Raw genomic sequence first — 25,554 nt, forward strand, 5'->3', positions numbered from 1 at the left:
CATAGAAAGGGAGTACCATTGGGAATGAAGAATGAGCAAAGAGGGGGATGAGGGACTGGGGAGCAACAGAATTCTGAGGACACAAGAAAGGAGAAATCTGCTAAGCAAGAAATGTAGAAGTTGTCTAGGGAAGTGTATTTGGGGGGGGGGAACGACTCTTAAAACTCATGGCTCAGAGGGTAGAGCATGGGACTCTTAGGGTCTTGGGTTTGAGTGCCATGTTGGGCAAAAGATTCCTGCCTTACAGGGGATTGTTCTATGATTCTGCTGAATTGTGTACAAGGATTGTATAGGGCAATTGGGTATTCAGGATCATTTTTAAGCCCTTGAATATTTTAATCCAAAGAAGAGCACAGCCTGTGTTGCTTGCACTAGAATCATGGGCAACTATTCTGGGCAACCTCACGACGTTTAACTGGAGTTGCTCAGTGAGAAAATCTGTAGCAGCGGGAAAAGATCATGAAAGACAACTTGTTGGATGTCTGCTCAGATAGTACCCTCATCACCTGGGTCAACAATGAGGCTTCTTGGCCAGAGCTGCATGTGAACTAAGAGCTCATCCTAGAATGTGCCCTGGATTCATCTGTAGTGCTGACAGTGGTTTCCAAGGCTGACAAAAGCCATGTGGAAAGGATTCACTGAAAGCAGAACGTTTGAAAACCACCACATTTAGGAAACTTTTGTGAAGACTATATTGCCATGGATGGACTGGGGGGGAGGGGAGGGGGGAGTTTCCAGGATAATTTCCATCTTGTCAAGCAGTGTACATAGTAATTACTCTCCCATTTGCTACTGAACATAACACCTCCTTAATGTTCTTCTTTCTGCTATTTTATGTGTTCCCACATGGTTTGAGATTTCTTATTAAGGTGACAAAGGAGCTGGGTGCTCCTAGAATGGAAAGCTCAGCTATTGGCCACCAGTTATTGACTACCCTCAAGGATGGGACTATGAATGGTGGAATTATTGCTCCTCACAACCTTCCCAAACTCTCAGTGAAGCCTTCCTTGATAAGGAAGTTGCTGAAACAGATTGAAGCTGAGCAGATTTGTGTCATCAAGAACTGCATGAATTTATTACATAGGTTGAAACATAGAATAATAGAATTGTAGAGTTGGAACGTATCCTGAGGGTCATCTCGTCTGACCCCCTGCAATGCAGGAATCTCAGCTAAAGCATCCATGACAGATGACCACCCAACCTCTGCTTTAAAACCTCGAAGGAAGGAGAGTCCGTCCCCTTTCATGGGAGTCTTTTCCACTGCCAAACACCTCTTACTATCAGAGAGTTCTTCCTGATGTTTAGTCTCCTTTCTTGTAACTTGAAGCCATTGCTTCAGCTCCTACCTTCTGGAGGTACCTGGTTGATAACAAGACCACTCTGGCTGATTAGAAGAATCAAAACCAGCAGACCAGAGTCCCTCGGAAGGTGGTGGACTCCTTCATTTGAGGTTTTTAAGCAGAGTTTGGATGGCCATCTGTTATGGGTGCTTTTGTTAAGATTTCTGCATTGCAGGGGGTCAGACCAGGTGACCCTAAGGGTCCCTTCCAACTCTACCATTCTAGGATTCTTTGATTCTGTAATTCTATGGATGATGTAGAAATTGGATTTTGCTCCTTTATGCTATTGCCTCTCAAGTTTTTATAATGCTGTGACTTTTTAAAAGGCTTTTGCCGTTCAGCCAATGGACATTCCACGATCCAGGGGGCAACCTAAAATTAAGAAGGTAGCAATGCCTAAGAGCTGTTTCCCAGTATATGCAGTTGGAGATAGCAGCAACCTTCTGCAGATCGCTTCCGACTGGGAAGTCCGGCCATACCAGTCTTTATTGAATTTCATGCTACTTTTTTGTTGACCATTTTTCCAGTTCACATATTTTTGATTCAAACTTTTTGTCATTGAAAGTGTTAACAATTCCTCCTCCTTGGTTTCACCTGCAGCTTCAAAAGTATGCTCTTCCATCACCCAAATCACTGATGAGATTATTGTGTTCCAGTAGACTCAGAGCAGAGATTATTGTGTTTCAATAGACTCAGCAGAAACTACTCTTGTTTTCTCTTGCCATTTGCATCTTGCAATGTGCATTTTCATCTAGACACATTCACCAGATAGAAGTTTTGTGTACTCAACCTTTCTATTTTTCTTTTGTTTCTTTCTCATGTGGGCTAGCAAATGTTTAAGTAACGACAGCTGTCAGGGTTCTCTTGTACTAGCCCCCTTGAAAATGAATGAGACTTGTGTAGGAGAACTTCCTGATAGGTTGGACATCTGCATGTTTTTTATCTGCTAAATATTTTTCTTTAAGTAACGAAAGTTTGCTTAGGTATGAGTTGCTCTTGACTAATTCATATAGACTATTACACAACATTCTGTCTCTGACATTTAGATTCATTTATGTTTTAGTAACTTAACCAGATACTAAATTGAATTAATTAGCATTTATGCCTCACTGCTCTTTCAAGTTATTTATTAACTAATTAATGACATTTTGGACACACAAGCATACACATGCTCCTATTGTGTTTCTCTGTGAGGATTGTTCACCCCCAAGTTTTGAGATGTTGTATGCAAGCTAATGCTGGATTCCCCAACTAGAGGAGCTGCTGTTTTCTTTTGGCATGTTAAGGTAGTAACTGCCACAGCATGCAGAAGCAACTCTGAACTTTTAGTAGAATTGTTGGGTGATATTGATAACTCTCTTTCATCTTTCAAATCTGAATCTCCTGTTACTCTAAATTTGTATTCTCAGGTTAAAGCATCCTTGACTTTGCTAATTTCTTGAGCAGAGAAATTGCATCACATTGTGAGCTTCTCCCTTGCCACCAGCCCAATATGGTTTAAGGTTTAGAGGTTCTGCATGCTGACATTTTCTATCATTGTTTAGTGGCAGATAAGCTCCCAAATGCAAACTTTAAAAAATATTCCAGTGCTATTCAGCACCAAGGAACTGATATGTCATCCATACCTGTCAAAGGGCAGTAGTTGTCAATTACTATATTTATCAGGTCTACTTCATTTCTCTCTTTCCCTGTATTGAGAATGCTTTGGTCAAACCTGAATTGTTGTCCAAGTATACAATACTTCCTCCCATATGACTTCCACTGATGCATAAAATATAGGATTTCCCATTTATTTGTCTGTTTGCTTACTCATAAAACTTCTGTAGCATCTTTTGTTCTGGAAAAGATCTTGTGTTAATATCTTCAGGACTATGTGGCAACCAGTTTTACAGTTTTACTTTCACAGTTCTAATAAGACTTTGAAGCCAGGGGATTCATGCTGTCCATTGGAACCAGTCAGCAGTCCACCAGCTGTAATGTAAATTCCTGGTCAAAGATACTTTTTTTCAACCAGAACCTGCCAGAACTCAGTTCCGGCACCTCTCAGGTGGCCACCGTTGCCATTATAAGAGAACAAGGGAGGTGTTCACGGTGAGTTTCTCCACCTCTTTTCCTAGAAAAATAGCACTGGTCACTGGCCTCACTAAACTTTCACAACTGAAAGCCATATCAAGAAGCTCATGTGAGATGGGGCTTCAGTTAAGGATGGATAGATGGATCAGCCAATTCTCAGGTCTGTGTCACTTTTGAATGTGTTTAGTTATAAGCCAGCTGTGTCCCATTTCCACATTAAGCTGAGAATTACCTTTTTTTTAAAAAAAAAAAAAAGATCCTCATGAAAACGTGCACTTAAATTTGTATTTAAATACAAACTTGTCTTCTCAAGAACATGTTTTGTCTCCAAAAGAAATTATTTTGATACTTGTTTTGAGCCAATAACCGCATCACACAATTTAGAGAAGTGCAAAATCTAAAGGATAGCTACATCCTCATCTGCACATTGATCCTGGTGGTATGGATCAGAATTCACAGGAATTATGTTCCTCAAGCATCTCATGATGCAGCGTCCCAGAAGTTGGTGGAAGATTATGATCTTCCTTCTAAATCTCAGGGAAAGCATCCCACTGATGCAGTAATGTCACCTGTTTTATAGAAGTTCATTTCCACAGCAGGAAAGATGTTATCAGGCAGATTTTTGACTCTCCAAATAAACTGTATGCATGAAACATTTTATGCGTTGATTCTCTTTCAATCTTTAAACTGATTTGCCACCCGCTTCATTTCAAAAGATCCAGTGTTAGCAATGCCCTTAAATATGTGCCAGAAAAGCTTCGCTATTTCCAACTTGATTCATGAATAGAAGCTTTTATGTATCTTGCTTTCAGACAGGAGAGAATGGTGCTCAACTCAGAAAGCAAACATAGCATTACTGAAATAAGTTCATGTCAGGGTCTTTCGGAAACTGCACTGAGAAGGTTAAGCTTATCCTCCTAGCGTGGGGTGGTTGAAACATTTTTGGCCAGAAGGCCACAACACACACACACACATACACACACAACCAACCAACCAACCACGGGGAGCCCAGTGTTGTGTTGTGTTGTGTTGTGTTGTGCAATGTAATGTAATGTAATGTAATGCAATGCAATGCAATGGAGCCAACCTGCCACTCTTGTTCTTACTCGCTTGTGCAATGCCAAGCTGTAAAAAAAGAGAAGCCGCTATGATGGACAGCGACGGAAGTTCTCATCTGTAAGCCATCAGTTCCAAGTGAGAAGCAAAAGCTGGCCAGCTATAGAAAGAATAAATGAGGCTGTCATCTGACTATATGTGGAATCCACACAGATACTTCAAAATCCAGAGTGTTATGCATTCATGTCTCACATTTCAGGGAAGCTGTCCGTGCAGACATACAAGGGTCAGACCAAGATGGATTTAGTTCCGCCTTCTGCTTCCAGCAGCAGCAAGTTCACATGGCTCTGGGTGCTCGCAAGCATGGCATGAAGGTTTTTGCCTCTATTATCTTGTATCCAAAGGCAGACAACCTCTGAATAAGAAGGTTTCCTTCGTAGCTAGACTGTTCTCCAGGAATTTGTCTGTTCCCTTTTAAAAACTATCTAATCCCTGTGCTGAGGAGGTTTCACCTGCTAGCCTGGTCCCAGATTCCACAGATACAGAGTCTCATTTGCAGGAATACAGACATACAGCGGTACCTCAGGTAATAGACCCTTCAGGTTACAGACTCCGCTAACCCAGCGACAGCAGGAGGCCCCATTAGCTAAAGTGGTACTTAAGGTTAAGAACAGTTTCAGGTTAAGAAAGGACCTCCAGAACGAATTAAGTTCTTAACCCAAGGTACCACTGTACACAACAACACCAATAGCCTCTGGTTATCCTTTTGCAGTATATGGATTGTGCAATAAGATCCTATGCATGTTGCAGGATACACAGGATGGGCAGACAGGATCTCCAGCTCATGGAGGTTTGGGGAAAGGCCCTTGGGTGCAATTCCACCCCAAAATGTTCATTTGTATGTTTAACAAAAGCCTGCCCAGGGCTTTCTTGCATTGCCAAGTGTTGCAGTGAATTCTGTCAAGTGGTGAGAAATACATCTATTTTACCCTGCCTCCTTAGAAAGTAAACAGCAAGGATCATCTTCTAATCTTTGAGGATCTTCACGCTAAAAGATTTGTCCAAGTTAGCATTTCCATGATTGGTCTGAAGTAATTTCATTCCAAAGTCTTGGCTACATTTTATCTACACAAATTTTAAGCACTGTATATGACAGGATAATAATATCAAATTTATAAAAGAATGAATGGGTTAGGACATTTTTCACATATATTTGTATATCGGGGGAGCTTTTCCTCTACAAATATTTGTGCCTTTTTATTTTTATTTTCTTCTGTTTTGCTTTGTATCTATTTCTTTACAACTGAAAACTTTTTAATAAAAAAGAGCACTGTATATGACAGTTCCGTTTATGGTTGTTTATGTATTATAGAAACTGCAAGGGGCCTGTGCATGGATAGGGATGCAAAGTTTTACAGCAGTTTCAGAGTCTTGGCATACCTTGTTCGTTCTCCTCTGTTTGTAGTAACAATTACGTAAATTAACTTCTTGAGGTGTGGGGCCGATCTGTGGAAGAAATGATCCCTTGGCACAGAAGATGCTCCTGATGGCTCTCTTTGACTCTTCTATGATTCTGAGATTCCATAAATCACATCAGGAAAATCTGGATTTCTATTTTAAATGGAAATGTATGGAAGCACAGTTTTAGCACGTGGCCCAAGGCCTATACCCTCACACCAGAAAACATAAACAAAAATCCACAGTGTGCGCTGTATATAAGCACAAAATCATATAGTTTTATGGGTCTGTCTTGTAAGTTCAGAGAGAGATTTATTCTAAACTATTAATCAGCATACTTAAACAGCATTCCCATTCTTTCCTCCCTTTCCGCTGGCTTCCCACCCTGGTCATATATTTGACTTCTTATTAACAGGCATTTTCTCTCTCTCTCTTTTTCAAACTTGCTCTAGGTATCAAACTGGTTTGGAAATAAGCGAATCCGGTACAAGAAGAACATAGGTAAATTTCAAGAGGAAGCCAATATTTATGCTGCCAAAACGGCTGTCACTGCTACAAATGTGTCAGCCCATGGAAGCCAAGCTAACTCACCCTCAACTCCCAATTCAGCTGGTTAGTTTTTTTTTTCTTTTGGGTTGTTATTGTTCTTTTCTTTCCGTGGGGTTTTATTTTCTTTTAGTATCAATGTGTGTTTCTCGTTTGCTTTTTAATTTGGTTTCCTCTTTGGTTCGTTCACTTTTGGGGCAATGTATTCATTTAGGATATTTTGTTCCTGTCTGTTTTTTCTGTTTCTGAAGGCAATGTAGTCATGCTGTGTGATTAAAAGTAATGTGTTGGGAATTTTGGCACGGAGAACGTTTTGCCTGAGTTGCTGGTTCTCCCAGGAGAAAGGTCGTCCGTGCACATTTGAATGTTTCAACAGGGGAGAGACGTTTATCACTGGGTGACCCTGATAAATAACCCAACACATTCAGGGGCCACAATCCACCAGGAAGTTCTCCTGTACAAGCCACATTGAAATGAATGGGAGCTGCACACGAGCACACAATGTTTCCATGGGACTTTTGCTTCACCCAGTCATGTTATTTGGTGTCTGTATTGTGTGAACGTTTCTCTCTGGATTATTGCTTGCTTATTCCCATTACCTGTAGCTCACCTGTTTTGTGTAATTTTATTTTTCTTTGGTATCAGAATTGCTAGAGGGCTTTTTACTCCATGAAAATTCAAACACGGCTTGTCCCTCTACCTTTCCAGGATGTGATCTTGTGTTTTTTGTATTAGTTATGCAAGGGACAAACTCATTTTAGGTGCCTTGAGTACTATTGTGGAGAAAGGCAGAGTGGAAATTTGGGAAATAAATTAGCCCAATAAATAGTTTATTTGATCTTGATATTTGAGATGCATGTGGTAAAGAGCTTGGATCAGGTTTGCTGTTTCATGTTTGCATCGTGTTAGACAATTGTTTATGACAAATTGTTTATTGTAAAATGGATTGTAATTTCCTGGGCCATAGAAAACTCGAGACAATCTTTTTGGGAAAAGGTCAGCTTAAGGACCAGTTTGTGAACAAATGTGTACTGTATGGCTTTTTTGTTTTAAAAGAGGAAAATGCCAAATACATTGGGTTGATAGACTTTTTCCACGTTATGAAATTATATGGGTACAAATAAATACGAGGCATTTGCGTAAAGCTGCCGACAAGCTGTGCCCAAGACGGGGTAATTTGGATGTCTTCCAAGAGAGCCTAGATATTGTTAGAAAACATGCTATGTCTCCTGCTCTGAATTCTTTAAGCTCTGAAATAATAAAGCATTAAAGTAGAGTATCTTTCTTCCAGAGGAGTGTGTGGCCAAGGTGAGCCCTTGTTCTGAATCACTTCAGTCTTTATTCTAGTCCCCAGTTGAGGTCAGTGTGACCAAGTGGCTAAAGCAATGGGAATTAGAACTCTGTGATCTGGAACCTCCTACCCAAGTTGCTTTGGCAATGGGAGAAACATCTTAGATAGTAACCCATAGCTGAGCAGCACCGGCAGAGCTGGCATTGTGCTTTGGTCTTCTTTTGGGGGCGGGAGGGCTGGCCCTCCTCAGAACCCTTAACCAGAATGGACCCCATTGTCTGAGGAGCTGATGGTGCCATTTCTGTGCAGTGGGGAAGAGGCTAGAACTCCTGGTAACACCATTCATCATGCCTGGAGATGGCTCTTTCCTCCATCTCCTCTGATTGAAGCTTGTTTAGTTCCACTGGCTCTGCAGCTGACATGGGCCAGAGACCTTGTTCCACAGGTAGGCCCTCCTCATTCAAACGAGGGAGCGATTGACAGCGTGACTTTGTGCGTGCAGCAGGTTGTCCTGGCAGCTGCAGCCCCAGGGCTGAAGCCATTGCTGCTGGTGATCTTGCCCCCATTAAGTGGAGGAGTACCAGAAATCAAATCTCACAAGTAACACTATGCAGGTCACACATCACAAATTACAATCTGTTTCTCGCTACTTTTGAAAATTGAGATGGTGTGTTTTGCCTTATTGGTTTATCATTTACTGTCTTGCTCAAGGCCTGTGAGTTACAAGAAGCAGCTTGGTAATGTAGGTGTTATACAAGAGAATTGACCTTTTTATGAGCTCCGCTCCCTGGCCTGTGAACAGCAGCCATTAAAACACCCCCCCCCCCAAAAAAAAATCTAGACTTGCCCTTTTGCAGTGGCAAGGAGCCAAATCCGTAGTAAACGTCCGCAAGACAACATTTCGTGTTGGTTTCCCCAAGTCCTCCTTGTAATAGGAGGAGTGGCTTTTTAAAGCAGTGGCTTGCTGGGTAAGAGAAGTGATTTTGCCTGGCCGAATTTCATAATAGCCCAGAGTGGCAGAAACATTTAGGGCTGTTTCACATGTTACATTTTATATATATATACCTGACACATTTTAACTGTGCAAGGAAAAACAAATGTACAGTATGAATGCAGAAAGCACACGTTTGCTGAGATATATATCTTGCAGGTTCTCTTGTCAGAGAGCCCAAAGTGGCTTTTTCTCCCTGTTTGAAGTGCACATTTGGAAGCAAAACTGGAGTTGTTGCTGTGTTGTGCATGAAACGACACCCCACTGAGTGAAAGGAAGGCAGGGGACAATAAGGGCTGTGCGGAAGCCTTTTAGGAAAAATAATAAGAAATGGACATTCTGTTTGGAGGATGAGCCTAACAGAAGAGGCTTGTGTTGAGGCCATGCAGTTGGGCGTTCACCAACTCGCAGGTTCAGATCAGAAGAATCTTTATTTGCATCAGCCACTAGCCATAGCAATAAAATAAAATGTACTGAAGACAGAGGTAAAAACTTAACTATACAAAATACACTTTGGATGTTTACATCAATAATCAAATAAGAGATCTTATTCTAATTGCCCCTGCTAAAAACTTTGCAGTTTTTATTATTATTGTTGTTATTATTTATTGAATTTATATACCACCCCATACCTGGAGGTCCTGATCATCTTGATCTGCTAAAAGAAAGGACACAGTAGCAATGGTTGAGCGACCCAACATGCACAATAGTAGAGGGGTAATAACCTCACTCCTCAAATCTTTATAAAGATTGCACACCAGAAGCATATGAGCCACTGACTCAGTACTGCCATCTCCACAGGAACATAACCGTTTTTCCAGTGCAATCTTTTGAAATTGACCCTCAAGTACAGCTGAAGGCAGTAGTATATTCAATCTTGCGAAAGTGAGAGCACGCCTGTACTTTGGAATTGTTAAATTTTGCAAATAGGGTGTCAAAATGACTATGGAAAATAATCATACCATGGACAAAATTTCCTTATTGTGGCCAAATTATTGGTTGGTGGTTTCTTAGTTTGCTTCATGCTGAAAAGCGGATGCTAATTCTCTTGGAGTTTGACACCCTGTGTGACACGCTCTACTTCAGGGGTCAGCAAACTTTTTCAGCAGGGGGCCGGTCCACTGTCCCTCAGACCTTGTGGGGAGCTGGACTGTATTGGGGGGGGGGGTGAACGAATTCCGATGCCCCACAAATAACCCAGAGATGCATTTTAAATAAAAGCACACATTCTACTCATGTAAAAACACGCTGATTCCCAGACCATCTGCAGACCAGATTTAGAAGGCGATTGGGCCAGATCCGGCCCCTGGGCCTTAGTTTGCCTACCCATGCTCTACTTCCTCGGGAGTCATTGACTGAGCCTCTTAGCTGACTGCTCTCTCCCCTTACTCCTATCCACTTGCCTACCTGTTGGGTCCATGTAAGTCAACCGTTGCGGATCTGGCCAGAGTCCCTTCCTTTCAACTGCTGTAATGCACCATTTTCTTTTCCCTCTGCACATTGCAGATTCTCCTTTCCTCATTTCCACAAAAAAACCCCACCTCTTTGTCTCTCCAGCTCCGACACCACCTCAGACTTTCATCCTACTGCTGTGAATCTCCTCTGATCTTCTCCTTCTCCCCTGCGGTGTAAATCAATCACTCTTGGCAAACTGCTGCTTTCTCTTCATGCAGGTGCAGTTAAGACAGCATCTTCGGTCTAGGCCTGAAAACAAATAATTGTTAATTTCTCAGTAATTTCAGCAAGAGTTAGCTAGACAGAACTAGGTCTCTCCCTTCAACTTGCTCTAAATTTAACTAGATTTGTATTAATCACATGAAATGGGAGGGGGTCCTCTTTTCTTCCTATAAACAGCTTTTGGTTGTTGTTTTTAAGTTCCACAACATTTCCCTTAAGGAGCTTACAGTTACCACCAATGTGAATTGTTATAAAAGAAGGCACCGCACATGCAATGGGGATATAAATGTTTCCATATTGGTTAAAAAAACATCAAAACATTTCCTTTCTATTTGATCCCTTTGTTATAAAAGTCCACATTCTAAAACATGATAAGAATTAAATATTGAACTTCGCTTTCAATAAAATCCAAAGATCAGTGTGATTCAGAAGATCAGGGGCTAAGGAACTTTTGTAAATAAAGATGGAAGTCAGGCCTTCTGACCTGTAAATGCTGGTCCCTTTTCCCAGATAAATCAGGGGTTGGCTTTAATGACTCATTGGATAAGAGAAAATCATTTTGCACATGTTCAAAATGCTGTTAATTAATGCTTTATTGAGATCTCCCTCAAACAAGCCACTGGTACTCAGGCGGGTATCGTGGAAAAGTTCACAAGCCAAGCAACTGAAAGTCAGGAGCGCATTGTCACTCAGCAGGGTGGCAGTTGTGACCAGTAGCCATTGACAGGTTTACCTTCCATTTTGGGATATAATATTTTATGAAATTGCCAACAGAATACTTCTGGAGCAAATGAGGTCCTCTTGCTTCTGGCTCCAGAGAGGGAAGCAGGGAGACTGTTCAGAGACAGCAGCTCACAAGCCAGTCAGGGAACCTTAGTTAGTGTTTGACCATTTCAGCATGGCAAAACATCCTTTTTCTTCATTCCACTTCTCCTACACATTGCTCAAAAATGTAAGTAATGGAAAAAACAAAGTCAAACTCTGCTGAAGGGGAAATGGAATATTGTTGGGAGGAATGTATTTCTGCTTTCAAAGCTCAGTTGAATGAACTATCATCCCGAAATTCTGGAGATGCTGTTCATTGAGGGTGGTGTGTGTCTTTGTTTTGATGTCATTCCTTTCCCCGCACCATTGTATTATCCCTTAGAGATGCCTGGCCATGGTAACTCTCCTTCCTGAAGATTTTGCATTGATGCCAAGAATGCTGAAGCAGCATCACGGATGACACTAAAGGTCATCTCAGCAATTACTGTTCTGACTCTATCTGTACGGTGTAAATTCCATTGGTGTCCACATTTGCCACTTACATATGTGCATTAATCTTGGGAAGACTTTGGGCACAATCCACTGGGACATTCTCATGCACAAACCTCATAGAGATGAATGAGAGCTGTGGAAGAACACAAGTACTCTTGGGGCCCACCCATTCATTTCCATAGAGCTTTCACAGGAGACCAACCTGATGAATTGTGCCATCTGCATCAATATCAACATATATTCTGTAAATGGCATCTATCAATACCATTGTTGATTTGAATGTAATTTTGTGACTGTTCCCTCTGCCCTGCCGATTCACCATCTGTCAAGTAAATGCCATTTCTATTTTTTTGGAGGGATGTTTTAAAAAGATAGTGTGGGGTAAAATACCCACACTTTTCAAGCAAACTAACTTAAAAAGCAACCTGTGCTGTCTGCAGAAAAGGGATGGAGGCACACAGGCTTCCTAGGGCCTCTTTGCGGTGATATCATTGGCTTGCTGCACGACCTTGAAAATCCAGATCATTTATTGAGGCCATCTGTTAAGGAGAGAAAACCATACTTTTACCCAAATCCCATGGCATTCCTGTGAGACTTAAATAATTACAGTAGGCACATGTTGTATGCTCAGAAGGCGGGTGTCACAGAAAGGAAAATATTGGTATAATCATGGCATTTTTTGAATCCCAAAAAGTTGGTACTCTTAGTGCTGCACAGTAATGGGAGTTCTTGAAAAGTAATCGGAACCATTTCCAATAGATTATCTATTGTCAAAGTGTGATTAGATAGATAGATAGATAGATAGATAGATAGATAGATAGATATACAGATAGATTTATTCCCTGCCCTTTTAGTGACTATGCGCCATGCAGAGCAGCTTCCAGCAATTTAGAATCACAATATCATAAAATACAATAAAAACACAGCATTAAGAATTCATTGAAATACAACAGAGGTAAAGATCACAGCCAAAACATGACCTTTACAGCAGATACTTAGCAGGTAAAAGCATTCTGGAATTAAAATGTTTTCCCCAACCAGTGGGAAACAGCCAGAGAGGGGGTCACCTACGCTTCATAGGACAAAGTGCTTCATGATATTGGTGCAGTCACTGAGAAGGCCCTATCTCCTGCTCTCATCAAACACTTCTCCATCCTAAGTAGAACGCAAAAAAGTCCTTCTGATCTTACGGAGTAGGCAGGATGGTATGTAAGGAGGCAATCCTACAGTTACAGGGTTTTTTCCGAAGCCTGATGAAGTCAATTGGGATGTTTCCACCATACGCTAAAGGAGAATTTGAAGAACTTCTTAGCCCTTGCTAATTATTGTGACATTTTAGAATCTCTCCTTCAAGATGCATTTATATAGGAGCAAAAAAAGACTTCATGGGCAGGGGAGATGTTTGCAGGGGAACTCACAATTGGACTGTTTCTTGTCTTCTGATGGTTGTACTCTTCAGATAACTACACCCTCCCTCCATTTGTTAAGTGTTTAGCACAGTTGTTGGAAACCTCTGGCCCTCCAGATGTTGGTGAACTGCAGTGCCCGTCATCCCTTGCCATTGGCCATGCTTGCTGGCACAGATGGGAGTTTTAGCAACACCTGGAGGACCAAAGGTTTTCCGCACCTGGTTTAACCAAAATATTTGCAAAGAGAAAGTATAGTTCAAAGGTTCACAGAGCTTTTATCTGTATTTCACTGTTGGGCCGTTGCAAAAAACCAAGCAAATGAACCAACCCTAGACATAGTAGTTACGTATATATCTTCCATGTGGGAAATATTGAACAGCTTAGCATTGCAAAAGTGCAATGGAATTGACCTGGGCCCCTGAAGTCTCTCCCTTCAAGCCTAATGTCATGCTTAAAACTAAACCTTGCACGTTCAGCTTTCTCATTCTTAACATCAGTTGCACGAGAGTTTCAAAATAATCCTTTCCTTCCAGTCTATCTCATGCAGTTAGGTTGCTGTGTCATAAAGTATATTTTTTTGCAGGGGACATAGGGGGGAAACTGAAAGGGAGTTACGTCTGGAATTACACTTTTCAACCCTGTGTGTGGTTGAGATTATTGAGATAACGTGATCTAGCGAGTTCCAGATTTTGCCATGAGACAAAGACAACACGGAGGAGATAAAGAGAGCCTTACCACATTATTGTGGCCCATTTTCCCTACACCCCAAAGTTGGCACATTATGTGCTCCTCTAGATGTGTGGGGCGTGAGGGACTAGCGGAAATCCCTGGCCTTTGTTTCTATTCTACATTTTTCTATCCTGCCAAATTGGCCAAGATAGATTCATTGTGGGCTGTGACTGGAACCCCTCACGAAACTGGCGGTGTCTTAGCATGGCATGCTCCACAAACATTTTCTATTCATCTATATTTATGGGAGTCATCTTCTAAAAACAAGATAAGACTGCTGTCCAGGCATCACAGCTGAAAATATCAAAGCTTGCTAAGACATTAGTGTGCTGTCCACAGCAACAAAGCAACCTCCCACCCACAAAACAGGAGCTATGTGCCGCACCCTCCATCAGGAAACACTGAATTCTGAAGGACTCATTTCTGTTGAGAAGTTGGTTGGAGGGCGAGCTTTTTTGAGATGTGATATTTATAGCTCTTACAGTGCATCCTCTCTCTTTCTCTCTCTTTTAGTTTTTAATTTTATATATTTTTATTTTTTGCTTGCTCTGTCCTTCGTGCTACTAACCTGTTTTGTCTCCTGTTTGGGGTTGCTTTGCATGTCATTTCCTTCTTCTTGGCTGACAGGCGTGTGGTTGATCCTCTTCCTTTCTATGATTCAGGTGCCTCACTCTTTCCTTTCCAGGTTCTTCCAGTTCTTTTAACATGTCAAACTCTGGAGATTTATTCATGAGCGTGCAGTCACTCAATGGGGATTCTTACCAAGGGGCCCAGGTTGGAGCCAACGTGCAGTCACAGGTAGGGATCCATCGGATGTACTGCCAGTGAATGCATCAATATCAGAATGAAGAGCCTTTGATCCTATTGGCGTTCCCCATTCCTGCCCCAAGAGAGGAATCGAAACTCCGTAACCAACCTAAACCAGTCAAAACAAAAACCCCAAACCAAACAATTTTATTTATTTGTTACCAAAAATTGTCTTGGGGGATGTTGCCCACGCTTTGTGAATGCATTTGGCTCTGGCTTCATAGTTACAGTAAGAAGAAAACAGTATTTGAACAGAAAGAGTATTACGCAAGATGCAACTTGCTTAGTGGATTTTCTAGGAGAAATGACCAGATATTTGTACCTCGGGCTTATTTTTCAAGATGTCCATATTGTCATATTCTGCTTGGTTTAATGACAAGAGAGTGGTGCTGAACTACAGAAGTTTCCCTTTCCCCCATTTCAGTGTCAAACTTCATTTAGCCATCCTATCCCAGAAGCCAGTTTGACAGGGAAGAGTGCAGGAAATAATCACTGGGGTGTAAGCCCCTTCTTCCTGATGCAATGGTTGCAACAGCTTCTTAGGTATTTGCTTCGGGAGTCTCCTTTTACCCTTAGATAATGGTGCCAACCACTCAAACATTTCCATCTCATGTCAAGGTGCATTAAAAGCAAAGCTAGGTTGCATTGCTACCCTGAATGCAGAAAAGAAGGCATGCTAGATGGCAGGCGGCCTCGCGCGGTCAAGAAGGATGAATGGTCTCGAGAGGCAAGGCGTGAACCCTCGTAACGCTCATTTGTATTAAGTCAACTCTCTTCAGTTGCAAGTGGCACTGAGAAACCTTGGGTTGAATAACTGGTGTGGATAGCAGGGGTGACAGATTTGGACGGAGCAGATTTCTTACCCCCATATAGGAATTGCTAACTCAACCAAGGACCTCCAACCAACTTGCCTCCTTGTATATTTTTCTCCCCATCATTTGCTGCACTACTCAGAATCCAGCACGGGCTGCTGCTGCTGCCACTGTTGCTATCAGGGATTATAGTGGGATGTTTGGAGGGAGGGAGGCATCTTCACTTATTGCTGCTTGGAGTGAACATTGGGAAATCTTGATTATAGTCATATCATCCTATTTTAGTCACCCCCAAAATTAGTCTTGCCTTTTAATATCTGTGTTCCTAATTCTCTCTTTGTTGTTGTTGGTCTGTTTAGGTGGATACCCTTCGCCATGTTATCAGCCAGACAGGAGGATACAGTGACGGACTCGCAGCGAGTCAGATGTATAGTCCGCAGGGCATCAGTGTAAGAAAAATAGGCTTCCTTTTTTCTTTTTTCTTTTTTCCCCCTTCTTTGTTGGTTCTCTCTTTCCCAATTATTTCAAAGCCATAGGGCTCAGAATGCCACTTAGTAGGACTTGTCTTAGCTTTACGGTCACCTAGTTTATTGCTTCTGTATCGGTCGTGCCAACGGCAGAGTTCTCTCTGCGAAAAAAGTGGCGATGGGGCAGGCCTTGTGCAGGCAGCTGGCGTCTAGGACTGTCAGACGCAATCAATATTCACATGGCACCTGCGGCCACTTGCGTTCTGCTGAGAGAGCTGCTAAACAGGTGACACCTAGTACAGTGGCAGGAGGGGACCCAGACATCTCCAACGAGAAGGCCAAGGGCTGGAGTCCATTGCAGCTGAACGTACCATCTAAAATAGTGGGTGGGCCCTCTCCCATTCTAAAAGCCAAAAATGGATTATTAACAGATTGGTGATAATGACGACAACGACGATGATGCTAATACAAAAATTAGAGTAAGAAAAACCGAGGGGAGGGGTGGAGAGAGGGGGTGGAGAGGAGAGGAACATCTTCTACTTGTTCTGGGTTGTGCTGGCGGCTCCTCACTAGCATGAAAATTCATAGCGACAAGCTGTGTCGTACAGAGTGAAATCGATCAGACAGACACAAGGAGAACCGAGTGTAGATTCGGGACAGCAATCCAACTTCATTTCTCAGATCAATCATCCGCCATCTCAGTGGCGGTGACAGCAAGCTGGGAGAAGAGGGGAGCCTGGAAAAGGAGGCTGCCGTACACTGTGTCGGGGGCTTCTCTTTGCCCCTTTAGAGGTCAGGGGAAGAGTTGCGCTCGAGGATTAACCTGAAAATACTGGGAGGGCGAAGCATGGTCCTGATGTTTTGACTTTCCACTGCATGCGTGCCTCCGACGCGAGGAGCGCCCGTTGAGGGTGGTGGCAAAGGGCAGTACAAGGTTTAGAGGCTTCTCTGCCACCCACTTTCGATAACCTTCAGGATTTCTACTGTCTGCATTGCTCACAACAGTGCTAGGCAAAGCAAGTCTTTTCTCAGTGGGGAATCGTACAGCATGCTGCCGTTGGACCTGCTAGGCATTCTCCATGAGCTCATGTCAAGTTGAAATGAAAGGAAGTGCCAAGGATAGGATGTGATGGAAGGGAAAGTCTTAAAACGGCTTGCCAAGACCCTCCCTCCCTCCCTCCCTCCCTCTCTCTCTCTCTTTCTCTCTCTCATCCTTTTTGTTCAAGTACAAAATTTGAGGCGTTAAAAGGCGAGTGCTTAGATACCCAAAGTAAGTTGAAGCTCATGGGTTGGCAGGTTGGGTCATATGGGAGTGCATGATGTTTTTTTCTCTGGGGGTGTGTGTTAGAGGAATCACGTGCCAGACAGAGCAACTCCAAGCCAATGTACATTGTGCGGGATGGGGCAGTCGCCAAGTTAGCTGAGAACAGCCACGTGTGTTGTTCACATTTCTGTCTGATTCGTATATAAAGTGAGAGGTGGAGGAACTAATTTAATATTAAAAGCCACACAGTTGAGGGGGACTGTAGTCTCTCCCACTTTTGTAAGATGTTCTTCCAACCTAATTACCGTATTTTTTGCACCATAACACTCACTTTTTTCCTCCTAGAAAGTAAGGGGAAATGTCTGTGCGTGTTATGGAGCGAATGCCTGCGGGTGGCGGGGGGGATCTGCTGCAGTCGTGAGCAGAGGATCCATGGTTCCCCTTCCTTCCCTCCTCCGTGGTTACAAAGCATGGATCCACATGGATCCTCAGGATTTTTGCATTGAGCTACTCCAAACTCACTGTCAGATCACATGTCTGTGGCCACAGCATGAACCACAAAAATCATATATCCACTATTTCGTTTAGAATATTTTTTTTCTTGTTTTCCTCATCTAAAAACTATGTGCGTGTTATGGTCTGGTGCGTGTTATAGAGCGAAAAAGACGGTACAACATTAGGGGGGACCTGATGTGACAGATTGTAAGGAGAATGAGGGCTTATTGTTTTTTATTTGACATTAAAATTAAATGCCCCTTCGAGGACATCAAATATGGCTGTGCCTGCCATTTCCAGTTTGACCTAGGGTGGTAGAATTCTGATCTGTATCACTTCAGACACGTGAAAGGTCCCATTTTTAATGCTCTCCTGTATACTTTCATGGAGTAAATCACAGAGAATAACTTTGCCTGGTATGTTAGTTTACTACAGGCATGGAAGCGTTCAAAAATATGCATTTTCCTGCATTCTAAAGTGATACAATCCATAATTCTGTTACCTTGTTCTGCCAAATGTATACATGCGCTCTAGAAACCCAAGGGGGTAATATAACAGAAGGGCTAAATCCTTACTACCCTCTGAGCTATATAGTCCAATGACTACAGTGGTGCCTCGCAAGACGAATGCCTCGCAAGACGAAAAACTCGCTAGACGAAAGGGTTTTCCGTTTTTTGAGTCGTTCCGCAAGATGAATTTCCCTATGGGCTTGCTTCGCAAGACGAAATGTCTTGCGAGTTCTTGCGAGTTTGTTTCCTTTTTCTTAAAGCCGCTAAGCCGTTAATAGCCGCTAAGCCACTAATAGCCGCTAAGCCGCTAATAGCCGTGCTTCACAAGATGAAAAAACCGCAAGACGAAGAGACTCGCGGAGCGGATTAATTTCGTCTTGCGAGGCACCACTGTATATTGCTTCAACATCTTTTCAATATTTATGTGTCCTTTTTCCAAAGCCGTAAGAAGAAACTTGGATTATTGGCAGGCTTCTCATCATTAGGAGGAAGGAGGATGCTCCCTTGAAGCCATTGGTGGGCATGGTGGAGGGGCAGAAATGTTATAAAGCATGGCGTGTGACTTTGTTGTTGGAATTCTGAGCTGACTTCTTCTGAATTTAGCACAGGCATCCAAGCGCCCACGTTTGCACCGAGCCCTGACGTCACCAGGCAAGGACAGTAAAGCATTCTGAAGTAAATGCAACTGAACATGTGCAGACAATTATGTCTGATTATATAAACCCATTGCAAAAACCGGGCTTGAAAATGCCACATGAAAGAGCCTATCGTTCCACATTAATCTCTGTTAGCCGAATTCATTTCTATTCTGGCTCTTTAATACTGAGGAATAAATGAATCGGAGACTGATCATGATAAGATATGATACTTCTGTACAAATTAACCCTGCCCCCACCCCCCAAGGAGAAGCCCAGCTCACTGCAACTGAATATATAGCTGAACACAGTCGTTTTCTAGGCTAAACCAAATCACCAGGGGATGCTCTGCTGAAGAGAAGAGCTAGGGAAAGGGCATGCGAGAGGAGATGAAAGCCAGCATGGATTCAGGTGCAGAACTGAAGCTAATTTGGTAGTCATTAATAAAGGGAAGCTGCAGAATGGGAATCAGCACTAATACCAGAAGGGACATGGTGCAGTTTCCTTTATCTTCAGGCCAGTTATTTTGGAAGAGGGGAGAAAGGCCTCTCTTGAAAGGAATGGCTTGCAGAAGAGGGAGAACAATGTATTATCATGCCATTAGAAGCACTGAGTTTGAACTACATGAATATGCTTTTGTGTCGAATAAATGTAACCTAACCTGAGCAGTGGGTAGCAGGAGGATGAGTTGGCAAGGTAAGCTGTGGAATCTTATTGCTTCTGGGTTTCCAAGAGGACACGGAGAAGGCATCAATCATAGTAGATGCTCTCCTTGGTAACCTGAGAGCTTCCTTGCAATGATATGGTCCTTTCCTGCCCTGCCCTGCCCTTTTCTATATTTAAGAATAGAAGCTGAAATGGAATTGAATTGGGGAGGAGTTAGCAGCTAGTAGCTCTGTTAAGCCTTTTGCAGCCTCTGGGAGCTTGTGACCAGGACTTGTAAACAGGGACATTTGCCAAGCGAGGCCTGGAATGCTACTTCACGGTGTTTGTAGGACCAAGAGACATGGATGGCGAGGGAGCAGCTGTAGTGACCTGCAACACCATGTCTGTCTTTCTGCCTAAGAATGTGCAAAACTACACCTGCAGTAAGTGCAAGCCGGTTGCCTTGCTGGAACAGAAGGTACAGCAACCTGAGGCCCACCTCTTCCAACTTTGAGCTATCCGGGAAAGATGAGGACTTTCTCAATGGAGAAGAGTGGACCGTCTTGGAACAGCAACATGGGTGGGGTGCCCCTAAAGAGGAGAAAGATCCCATTGCAGGAGATTAACCCCTAGAAGGAACATGACACACAGAAAGAAGCAGGACTGTCAGGAGCCATGTTCTGTCACTGGAGCTGCAAATTTGATTCCAGGCCCACTATATCCCTATGTTTTTACAGGTCCACTATATCCCTATGTTCTTCATTCTTGACTTGGAGGCCTCTGGCATCCGCTTGCAAATACAAGTTATTATATCCCACCACCCCTCAAATGCATTTTGCATGTGCATTTTCTCCTTCAGATCTTTCTTCTCTTGAAATAACGGTCTGTTCTTCTATATGCTTGCTGTCACATTCTGTCCTATCCCATATTTAAATGACTTGGCACATTTACACTGGAAATGGCGCACATACTCAAATCAGGGAGATTAGATATGTGTGTGTGTACCCTTCAGTGGGCTAACCCAAACCCATGTCTAGATCAATCCTCAGAATTGGTCACAAGTAGCCGCCTCTCAGCTGCTTGTTTACATCCCCATCTTTAGTGAGGAAACATGGGTCAAGCTCTAGGTGCCACACAGATACAGTAAGCATGCTGGCTCCCCTTAAGCATTTTGTTAGTGCTCAGAATGAATGATTGCAAAGTCCAGATTTTTTTTTCCTTTTAAGGCAAACAGGAATGTTTGCCTTCATCATCTCTGGATCCCCTTCATTGCCTCCATCATCCCGTGCAGATGAGCCATTTTTAATAAGAGCCAGCTCTCACTGGCTTCCCCCAGAAATCAGTTTAAATACTGCTATGAGGCACCAGCCACCTCTCTTGTACAGAATCAGCTTTTCCCAAATGTCCCCTAGTGCCTAGCCAAAACTGAACCCTTCCTCCCAACAGCACCTTCCTCATCCCTTCATTGAGACCTCTCAGCTCCGCCTGTTAGCTGGTCTTGTGCATGCAAAAAGTAGCATTTCTGACCATACTACCCTAATGGTAGTGGACATAATATTCTGCCCAACAAACTAAATTTGGCCTCCAGGAGCTTGCAACATTGGTGCTGATGTGTGCTGGTCACTGAACTCTCCCCTGTGCAACCTATCAACCTATCTGTACAACGCATCATGTGCCCCATGTTCCCATGAGGCATGCAAGTCACATGTGTGTGGCTAGGGGAACCCAGTCAGATGGGGGTAGAAGAAATAAATTGCTGCTGCTGTTTGATGGGCAGGATATAAGAAATAAATGGTTGTTGTTAGACAGCTCAACCCATCTCTCAATGATCATGTCACACGCCCCTTCCAGGAAGTCTCAAACATGCACCTCTAGAGGCATATTGATGCAAGAAGACTATTGATCCTTACCATGAAACATTTACCTCTTCCTCAGAGTGATACCCTCCTATCCTAACCCTCATCTTCTGTGGCTGCAGACAAACTGGATGCTTCTACCATGTCCCTGAAACTAATATGCAGGAATGAGTGAAATAAATGAAACCGTGTGCTATGTTTTTACATAAGCCTGCCTTCCTTCCTTCCTTCCTTCCTTCCTTCCTTCCTTCCTTCCTTCCTTCCTTCCTTCTACTTTTCTTGGGGGGGGGGGGGGGACAATTCTAAAGCCAGATCAAGCTGAGGGAATTGCAGCAGCAGGTAATTTACCTGCTTCCACGTTCATAACATTATCCCCTACTTTAAATAAATAAAGTCTGGAGAAATAAGATCTCTGAATAAATAAGGTACACCTGCCAAAAGGACCCCTTTGAGTATATTTGCTCAGTGTATGTACTCACAGGAACCACTTTTTGCACTGATCTGATTATTAGGAACAAAATTTTAAAAATCCTTCCAGTGGATTTTAAAAATCCTTCTTCAAATATCTGAAGAAATGTGCGTGCACACGAAAGCTCATCCCAATAACAAACTTAGTTGGTCTCTAAGGTGCTACTGGAAAGATTTTTTTTATTTTGTTTCGACTATGGCAGACCAACACGGCTACCTACCTATATCTGATTATTAGGGTAAAGGCTCCAGAGAGTAGAGTCTGAAGCAATGGATTCAAGTGACAATAAAGGAGATTCTGACGAAACATCACGAAGAAGACAATGGAACAGACTCTGTCGGAAGGTGGTGGACTCTGCAGGTTTTTAAGCAGAGATTGGATGGCCACCTGTCAGGCATGCTTGAGATCCCTTCATTGTAGGGGGTTGGATTAGATGACCCTGAGGATCTCTTCCAACTCTACAATCCTATCACTCTATGAATCCAGTATTGAGGATATAAGGTGCAGAACAAACAGAAAAATAGGTATAAAAAAATATTACAAGTTACGGAGGAACACCAGTTTCTCCCTTTATTCTCTGTTGCAGTGATATTGTAAAGAAAAACAAGTTTCTTGGGGGGGGGGGACCTTTAAATTTATTTGATTTTTCAAATTAACGCTTTACACTCACATATACAACGTAAATCATAAAACCGAGATTCCAAAGAATTTCCTGGACTTCCCTCCTCCCCTTTGTGGGTCCTATTGTTAGTCGTTTACTCCCGCGCCTTTTATAATAATCCAAATCTTTTACATCTCCATTATATCCAGAATTCACCATTAAACCACAAGTGTTTCATTAGTTTGGCGAGACATAAATTTCATGCTCTGTAGTTTCTAGAAAGAAAGAAAAAGATTTCACCTCTGCATTTTAATGTATCACATTTGTGAAGTACTTCCGCGTGATTTCTTGTGATTGTCCATGATTGATATTACAGTGGTGCCTCGCAAGACGAAATTAATTCATTCCACGAGTTTTGTCGTCTTGCGATTTTTTTCGTCTTGCGAAGCATGGTGTCGGGAAAGTTTTGGGAAAGCTTCAAAAATCACCAAAGTCTTTAAAAACCTCAAAAAAGGCTACCACACCGCGTTCTATGAGTTGCTCCTCGAAGTCAAGTCGCAACTGTATTAACGGTGTTAAGAAAAAGGAAACAAACTTGCAAGACGTTTCCGTCTTGCGAAGCAAGCTCATAAGGAAAATCGTCTTGCAAAGCAGCTCAAAAAACAAAAAACCCCTTTCGTCTAGCGAGTTTTTTGTCTTGCGGGGCATTCGTCTTGCGAGGTACCACTGTAATTGTGAGGAAATTCTGATATCATAAAATCTAATGAAATCACCTATAAAATATCATGAACCAGATGCATAGTGGGTAGAACTACCAACTATATGACCTGATTTTCATCCAAGGACCAGGGCGGGTGTGAAGTTGCCCCAACACTTCTCAAACTGTTGCTGTTTCATAAAAGCGCAGGTGGTTCTGTGCTCCTTAGCCTGGACTCCCTGACTTCTGATTTCACTTCCATTTCCCTTCTCCAGTTACAGAGCTGGGAAGTGGGAGAAGCAGAAACTCTTCTCCCGCCAGCCTTCCCTTCCACTCTAGGAATTGGCAGCTCTGTTGCTACTGTTTACCTTTTGGTAACCTCTTGGTTGCTCCAAGCAGAGAGCAAGGAGAGGTTTGTGGGGCACTGGTGCCAACTGTAGAGAGCCCTGGGTGCCCAGGCACCCACAAAAATTTCGATGCAACCTCCAAGGCCCTGCAAAGCCGCCTCTGCTGCATCAACAGCTGCCTTTTGAGCGCAGGTGTGCCCCCTTCTCCCTTCAGGTCTTTCGGATGAACCTGTGGCTCCCTCCCAGCCATTGTTGGTTGCTGCCTGTGGCCACTGCTTTTGGCACCATGTTCAGTCACGGGACCCTCCCAAGTGAAGCATCCCAGGGCAGTTGCCCTAGTTAAGGGTGGCTCTGAGCAGAAGCCACATGCAACAGAATAACAACAACAACAAGAATAATAATAATAATTTTATTTATATCCCACCCTCCCCAGCCGAAGCCGGGCTCAGAGCGGCTAACAACAGTAAAAATAACACAGTTTACATAAAATCACAATCAATTAATTCAAATACATTCTACAATCAATTCATTCTAAAATCAATTCAGAGTCAAATGAATGGCAACCATTGGGCTAGAGTTCTATGAGGATTACAGAAGGAGGGGTTCAGAATGTGCCTTGGCCAAACAGAGACACCAATCATATGCATAAGTGGGCACAAGCACAATGTGGACACTGTATGGTGCAGGTATGTGTGTATGAGAGAGAGCATTTGCCCGCCACACTGCCAGCTTTGGGCATGCCCTCTCTGGCCACACCACCTTTTGTTTTGACTGCATCTGCCACTGGCTTGCAGCCCCACAGAAGACTGACCATAAGGGAATGAGGCCCTTAAGCTGACAAAACATCCTCACTCCTTGGACCAGGGTATCTAGGGAAGTACAAGGGCAGGAGCCAAGACAAAGCAAATTAGCGCCCGGCTGTTGGGATCACGGTCTTGTAGCAGGTTGTTGAGAAGGAACCTGCCTATGCACTTCTAATTTGGGGACTGCTTTGGTATTGTTGTGTCCTTTGTGGATATAACTCTCTTTGTATTTTCAAGCGCTCCAAATCAGGTACTGCACTGTTAACGTGGGAAATTATTGCAGCAGTGTGGCTTGGGCTTTTTCGTCCCATCATAGATCTCCCATCTGCTTTTCAGCACATGCATCTGCACACGAGTTGTATTTCACAGCCATTCCCACATTACAAAGTTGCCACACTTGTGGGCCTGCCTTTCCAAAAAATGCAACGGATTTTTGGAATTGCTCTTGAGTAGAGGACTCAAGCTCTAGGATCCATATTTCATGATGTGCAGCTGCAGCCATAAGAAATCCTAGAACCTCTCAGTGTTAGTCTAGCTCTCCTTTTAAGGCTTCAGGGCTATTCTGTACAGTGGTACCTCGGGTTAAGAACTTAATTCGTTCCAGAGGTCCGTTCTTAACCTGAAACGGTTCTTAACCTGAGGCGTGCTTTCGCTAATGGGGCCTCCTGCTGCCGCTGTGCTGCTAGCGTGCGATTTCCGTTCTTATCCTGGGGCAACATTCTTAACCTGGAGCAACCATTTCCTGGTTAGCGGAGTCTGTAACCCGAAGCGTCTGTATTAGGTACCACTGTATTAGGAAGGAAGCTTTTGGATGGAATCCTGGAGACACTGCTACAATTTGCAGAGGATGGGGTCCTTTTCTTGCTTTGGAAATAAATCATATTGTCAAGTATGAGTGAAGTGGGGGGGGGGGGTGTACTGGGTTCCAAAGTATTTCTGGGCTGAGAATGGGAGAGTAAGATTCAAATAGTAAGGATCTCTGTGCTGTATAAAGATTATCTCTTTCTCTATCTCGTTTAATTGGGTGTCTGCAATAAAGCCCCTTCTAAAAATAAGTTGAGTACACAATAGGAGCCCTCCCCACTCCCCCCCCCTTACATTTCCCGTTCCCTATAATGACCCGGCAAACACTAAATGTCATTTGAGTGCATTAAGCAGCAAACTCTCCAGTGACATAGCAATTACAGTTCTGAAATAGATTTGGTGTGTCACCGAAGATAAGGGTTTTGAAAGTTTCTGTTGTGATTATAGCTTGTAACTCCCACAAATAACAGGCTTCAAAATAAGAGGCTGCCAACAGGGCCATTGTGGCTTTCCCTC

The 25,554-nt window shown here is 43.1% G+C and overlaps 1 protein-coding gene across 7 annotated transcripts in view; it reads left to right on the forward strand.

Moving 5' to 3' along the window:
* PBX1 (PBX homeobox 1) overlaps positions 1-25,554 on the forward strand; it is a 236,359-nt gene that overhangs the window by 187,813 nt on the left and 22,992 nt on the right. For 2 of the 7 annotated variants that reach the window (XM_077928281.1, XM_028732473.2), the window contains exons 6-8: positions 6,380-6,539; positions 14,513-14,625; positions 15,806-15,895. In XM_077928281.1, coding sequence (XP_077784407.1) covers positions 6,380-6,539; positions 14,513-14,625; positions 15,806-15,895 — 363 coding nt within the window. The remainder of the gene's footprint in view (positions 1-6,379; positions 6,540-14,512; positions 14,626-15,805; positions 15,896-25,554) is intronic. The other 5 variants (XM_077928282.1, XM_077928284.1, XM_028732478.2 and 2 more) reach the window with 5 other exon arrangements.

This window comes from Podarcis muralis, chromosome 5 (assembly GCF_964188315.1).
Source record: "Podarcis muralis chromosome 5, rPodMur119.hap1.1, whole genome shotgun sequence".
In the NCBI taxonomy this organism is placed as follows: domain Eukaryota; kingdom Metazoa; phylum Chordata; class Lepidosauria; order Squamata; family Lacertidae; genus Podarcis; species Podarcis muralis.